At 28.1% G+C, this 6,629-nt stretch overlaps 1 protein-coding gene across 1 annotated transcript; it reads right to left on the reverse strand.

Annotated features, from left to right (window-relative positions):
• Window positions 1-239: 239 nt before the first annotated feature.
• On the reverse strand, window positions 240-1,580 carry LOC136230762 (cell number regulator 1-like). The gene is made up of 3 exons (XM_066019932.1): window positions 1,364-1,580; window positions 541-756; window positions 240-442 (listed from the first exon to the last, which is right to left on the reverse strand). Exons 1-3 carry the CDS (start codon window positions 1,569-1,571, stop codon window positions 366-368), a joined length of 501 nt encoding a protein of 166 aa, XP_065876004.1. The 5' UTR covers window positions 1,572-1,580; the 3' UTR covers window positions 240-365.
• Between the last annotated feature and the right edge of the window lie 5,049 nt (window positions 1,581-6,629).

Below are 6,629 nucleotides of genomic sequence, written 5' to 3' on the forward strand. Positions count from 1 at the left end.
AATTGTGATGTACCATTGTCAAATTGTAACAAAAAAAATTTTTTTGTAAAGAATGGTTGTAATTGCTTCTTTTCTTGTGGCTGGTTCCAAAAATACTGAATTATCCTCAACTTCACCACTCTATAAATTAATAATTATTAATTTATTGATTAATTAATATCTCTATAAATTAATAGAATTTCATGGTCCAATTAATTTATAGAGGTTACTAGTATTTATACGAATACATAGACAAATGGAAAAAGTTTGTCTAGGGAGGAATTAATAGTTTAGATACATCAAACCAAGACTCAATTAAAAAGAGTGCAGGAAATTGATTGAAGTGATAATAAGATACATAAAACATAAAGTTGAATACAACATTCTCATCGGCTCATACCACCGGCAACGGTGGGAGGAGCAGTGATTCCCCGGCTTTGCCTATCCATATTTGCCTGCCAACCTTCACCAGATATTAAAACACCCATTAATAATTAAAAATGGGACTAAGTAGAGGAAATTAATGAATAAAACATAGTATATTAGTAATGAATTAATTACCAATTCCCATATCAAAACCACGGTTCTTGAGTTCTCTATATTCTTGACAAAGAGCACATTGCTCACAAAAGAAGTGAACTAAGCAATCAACACAAGGTGCCTCTTCCAAGTCATATTGTCCTCTCAATCTTGACCTATAAAAGCATGAATACAAGCATGATAACCCTGCTGTGAATCCTAGCAGTAATCCATACACTGCACCACTTTGTGCACAAGCTGCAACATCAACAATGAAATGTCTAAATCATAATTATTTTATTAATCTGAAAATTATTCAAACTTTAAGCAAAATAACCAAATAGGATAAATATGTGTCATGTCTCATAAATTTAGCGAAAGACAACCTCAAAAAGTATCTCAAACGAATAAAATTGCCTCACGTATGTAAGGAGTTGTACGGTTATCTAATTAAGCAAAACAGAATATCTAACACCTTTCACGTTCGGAACTATATGAAGACCTGTTTGGTAAGGAGCTTTTTGGGATAAAATTAGAGGTTTTGACCAGATGTTAGAAAGAGCTTATTGGGTCAAAAAGCCAATTTTATGAGTTTTTTCAATTAGCTTACTGTCTCATCTCTTTGGAATGACATTTTTACCCTAATTACTACTCTTTAATTCCAAATATGGAATTTATCATGTCCTTATATATCATTTTACACAAACAGCTATTAGCAATCAACTAAGTTTTACCAATCAACTATACACAATCAGCTAACAGCTAACAACTATTTAACAAATAGACGGAAGCGTAGATATCTTAAATTTGAACCTAACAAACTCTAAAAAGCATCTTTAGAGGGAAAGATTCACTATTTACTTACATATTGAGCCTTTATTGACAATCTCAGCGATTTGTCCGAAGGTAACGCAGGGACAGAAGCAGGTGACTAAGCAGTTTGCAGGGTCGTCGCAGCAGTGGCAAAGGCCGGTGGACCACCGTGTTGAGGCGGAGGAGGGATGGGTGTTGATGTTCATGGGAATGGGATAAGGATACCCATTTGAATATTTTGTATGATCTTGATAGTGCATTTCTCTCAGGCACGTTACTTGTGGTGGAATTATGTGAAGGGAGGTTGTAATAACGATATAAAATAGAATTCTACTTAAAGTTTTAAGATTGCTTAGCTTAGCTTAGTTTGATTCTCCTCGATTTTGGTTTACAAGATTGACCTGCCGGAAATCTCAAGTTTTTCCATAAATATTATAAACTATACTAACACTATTGATATGAGTGCAATTAGAGTTTTGAATCAAAATTTTAAGTACTGGTATTTGTTGAAAAGCTATTTAGGATAGCCTATTAGGTTGAAACCACCAAGTTAGAAAAATTTAGTTTTAATAGCTTTTCAATTTCAGAATTTCAGAATTGCAATATTTATATTATTTTTATATCTAATAATATTATCTTTAATTGCCTATTAAATAACATGAGAGAATAATTTATTATTATTATTATCATTATTATTTTCGTTTCAAAATTTTAACAAATTGAAATTAATTGAATTGAGTTATACCAAAAATAAAGTATTCAAACATTCCTGAGATATTTAATTCGGGTAGCTTGCATCAATTCAACAATATTTTATAGTCTTCATTTTGCCAAATTTTAAATATTATTTTATTCAACTGAATATTTTACTTTCCATCATTCAATAGTGAAAACACACGAGGTAATACTTACTTTGTTCAAAACAAAGTAAGCATAACCTCTACCTAAACAGATACTTATATTAAAAAGTTATTTTTTCTTTTAATTTTATGTATTAATAAAGATCTAACCTATAACATGCCACTACAACAAAATAGGATTTTAAACGCATTTTTATACCTGCCTCTTTGCAAACCATTAAATTCTATTAAAAAGAGCCCATTAGGGCGTCCCATTGATTTTGAAAATCGAAAATATCGTCTTCCATCTCGTTCACTTCCTGGTTTCAGTAGATCTATTTCTCATCTTTTTAACTTTTGCTGCAATTCTTTTCTATCGGTCTTATACTATATCTTAACCACACTCTTTTATAGAGTCTCTCTTGCATTTTCAATAATGAAGTTTCTACAGTTTTCAGGGTCACTGATGATGCGTTTAACGCTATATGATGAATTATCTAGACTTTTTCTCTTTTACCTATTCTCCCATGATGACCACACCGTGTCTTTGGCTCGATCCCGATGATGGTCTAGTGCTTGTGATTATTATTACAAGTGATAGGATTGTTAATCCGTTTTTTTATCCCTTGTGGAACTCTAATAGATATATACAAAAATGAATTATAGACATTTAGGCCTTGTTTGATAAATAAAAAAACTACTTAATTGAATAAGTTGAACACTTATTTATTTTAAATTTGCTTGATAACTGTAATTCTTTCACTATTCAAGAATTATTCAGTTAAGTTAAAAATCACTTATTTTACTAAGTTAAAATATTTAACTTAAAATTTTAAGATGAACATTATCTACTAAATTTTTTGTTTTCAGTACTTGTTTTTTATATTTATTAAACAATTATATCATTTAATACTTTCAGCATTTAAAATGTTCAACACTTATTTTTTTAGCACTTAATTTTTAATTGTATCAAATAACACCTTAGTTAAATTTTAGAGTAAGTTACATATAATCATAATTAAACTAACTATTTACAATATCCAATCTTCTAAAAAAAAAATTCTTAAAATGTTAAGTATATAAAAATTAAAAGTGGTTTTAACATTAAATGAAAACTGCTTTTTTTTTTAACCCAACAAAATAAGTCTATATTTGATAAAAGTAAAATAAAAATCTGAAAATAATAATAATAAAAAGAGTTATATATTAATTTTATATGCAATTTCTTCGAAATTTTATCAAATTATCAAACTTCAAATTTGCGCCAATACCAAAAACACTTTTATCATAGGGCTAAGCCCAACACGTTATCATAGGGCTAAGCCCAACACATTATCATATATGTTTATATGAAATGAATTATTTATATAAAATATTAAATATAAAGAGATGGTCGTGTAAACACTTACCATTAGCAAAATGTTTGTTCTTAATTACTTAAAATCTTAATAAATTCATTATTCTTTCGAGTTTGTATCATATTAATCAATTTTATTGAGTAGTACGCTGGATATTGCTGATATCCTAAAATTGCCCACGTGAATTCTTGAACATTGAAATACGATCAGATTTTATAATACTAACAGGATTATAAATAATTAATCATTTTCTTGGACGATTAACTTTTTTCTTTAAAGAGATTTACTTTTTTTTTATTCTTATTATTAAGTACTCCACAAGTATTCCTCAAAAAAAATAAAAAAAGTACTCCACAAGTAAATGCTACTATTAAGCAGGCTTTCTTAAAATTTTGTATTTTAAAGTTTATCCATGCTCAAATTTACGAATATAAACTTTTTTAATTTGTAAATGAAAAAATAAAACTACAGCTCTCTTCTTTTAACTTAACTCATATTAATATACCTAAATTTATAAAACATCTTAAATATGGGAAATTATATTACATACATTCGTGTATCATATAATATAGACTTAATATATTATTCGTCATTGAATTTATCTAAAAAGATTGATTGACGTTCTAAACTTTTAAAATGTTATGATAGCCTCCTCAACTTCTTTAAAATGTTATAATAGCTCCCTCAACTTGATTAAAATGCAGTTAATTAATCATCAGTGGCAAAGAAACAAGCTGCACACAAATTGTGGGTTATATACGTTTTGAAAAGGTAAAACGATCAAGCTGCACATAAAAGATGTTTTTATCCTACACAAAATCTGAGTTTAAACATTACTCAATGGGGGAAAAAAGCTTCCAACCAATGAATTTAACTAACAGCTTGATGGCTGAAAACAAAATTGATCATGAAAATATATATTTTGGAATGCAAATATAGACATTAAAGTGGAATTGAGTTTTGTTTTCATTTTATAGTATTAAAATTATTTCTGAAATTTAAATCTTGCTATAACAATACTGGTGCTTTTTTTTTTTTTTTTTTTTTTTGAAGTTGGTGATGAACTCATAATTTTGATGATGAGAAAGATGGCAGTTTCTGTTATTTATTTTCAGGTGCAGAGCATCTAAAGAGAGAGAGATGTTGATTGACTTGTGAAAATAAACGGATAATAAAAAGAAAGTAAGAAGCCAAGTAAAACGAGCCAAACTGCCAGTCAATAAAGCTTAAATTCAGAGTAACTTCTGGAGCTAGCCCAAGCCCTGCTTCAGGACACAGACCCTGACCACTTTGGAACAGAGTTCTGGAGCTAGCCCAAAGCCTGGCTCAGGACACAGAGCCTGACCACTTTGGGGGCAGGCCTAAACCATTTCTTTTCGGTGAGAAGGGCATCTATTTAGGGTCATTTACATAAAAATCATAAATAACAAAAAAAATTATTGTTTTATCACAGTTTAATTTTTAATTTATCAGAAGTGTTAATTTTTATCTTATAAATGTCAGATTAATTTTTTAAAAAGGTTATAATTTAAATTAGTGTTTGATAAAACTGTAGATAAATTTTAAAATTTGAATTTCCTTATAAATCTCCCATTTATTTATTACTTACCACTTCCACAAAGTAAAACGAAGAATATTAAATAATATCACTAGTAAGGTTTTTTATTTCCAATTTTAGTAAAATGAAGACGTTTAAATAATATACCCATTTGTTATAAAATGATATACATTCATTCAATTAATAATTTTTATTCAATAAAATAATTAATTAAATAATTATTTATTAATTATAAAAAATGTTTATCAAAGAAATAGTATGAAAAAAATATTGAAATATAAAAAAAAGATTGAATGACTAAACCAGACTTTTGAGATATTAAAACACACTTTTAAAGGACTAAAACATATTTTTGAAAAACTAAAATAATTATTTGCAGAAAAGAAGAAAAGAGAAAACTTGTTACAAAATTGTAATAACAAACTAAAATTAGTAATAACTCTTGTAACCAAACTTGCCTAAGCAACAACAAACCCTTTGTGGATGTGAAAAATCCATGCAAATTTAATGGATTAAAAAAAGAAGCTCAATACATCACCAGCTCTTTATATTTGTCCGTAATAGTTTTGGATTTCTAAATTTTGCAAGTGTCTCATCAGTTCAGACCATCTCCAACCATCTACTCTATCTTTCCTATTTCAACTCTACTTTTTTCTACTCCATCTTCAATTATAGAGTTACTACAGTAACACTTCTCCAACCATTTACTCTATTTATAACTCTAAAAAGAATATTTCTATTAACAAATAATATTTTACTATTATTATATTAATTTTACATACCATTTATCATATAAAATGATATTTTATTATTAAACAATCATTAAACCTTACTCTAAAAATAGAGTAAGACATTTTGATTCTTCATATATAGAGTATCAAAAGCCTTACTCTAAAAATAGAGTAAGGTTTTAGAGTACCATTGGAGTGCACTTTTACTCTAAAAATAGATTATAGAGAATGGTTGGAGATGCTCTCATTGGACTTGATTATTCCGTATCACAAACTCCCCAAATTTGTTCATAAAAGTATATTAGCTCCTTTAACTTTATAAGTGTCTCACCAACTTCTTAAACTTGCTTATTCGGTAAGAACTAAATACAAAAACTATAATACTAACTCTGAATCCTCATCTATTCGATCTCTCTAACCTGCGATACAAACTCGTATAATAGGTTGAAAGGTATTAGAAGAAAAAAAATTACCTCTAGAATGTATTTTTAAAATTAGGCTTAATAGGTTTTTGTATTTAGTTATTATGTAATAAATAAGTTTAGGGAGATGGTGAGACACTTGCAAAGTTCACGGAGCTAGTCTACTTTTATAGATAAGTTTAAGGAGTTGATGATACGAAATAAGTAAATTTAGGGAGCGGATAAAACACTAACAAAGTCCATAAAACCAATCTATTTTTATAGATAAGTTCAGGTTAAGTAAAAAAAAAATTAAACCTTAAATTGTAAACTCTTTGATAATATGTCTAGGGAACCTCAGGCTCAACTAATTTACAATGATGAAATTGTCCTTATGAATTTGATAAAAGATAATTGAGTATCTATAAGCC

This window comes from Euphorbia lathyris, chromosome 5, assembly GCF_963576675.1.
Source record: "Euphorbia lathyris chromosome 5, ddEupLath1.1, whole genome shotgun sequence".
Taxonomy (NCBI): domain Eukaryota; kingdom Viridiplantae; phylum Streptophyta; class Magnoliopsida; order Malpighiales; family Euphorbiaceae; genus Euphorbia; species Euphorbia lathyris.

Excerpts from the sequence above, each read along its gene's own strand:
- LOC136230762 (XM_066019932.1), bottom strand. The coding sequence starts at position 1,571 with ATGCACTATCAAGATCATACAAAATATTCAAATGGGTATCCTTATCCC. Across the intron at positions 757-1,363 it reads TGTCAATAAAGGCTCAATAT|CTTGTGCACAAAGTGGTGCA; the intron begins GTAAGTAAATAG and ends TTGATGTTGCAG. Across the intron at positions 443-540 it reads TGGTTTTGATATGGGAATTG|GTTGGCAGGCAAATATGGAT; the intron begins GTAATTAATTCA and ends TATCTGGTGAAG.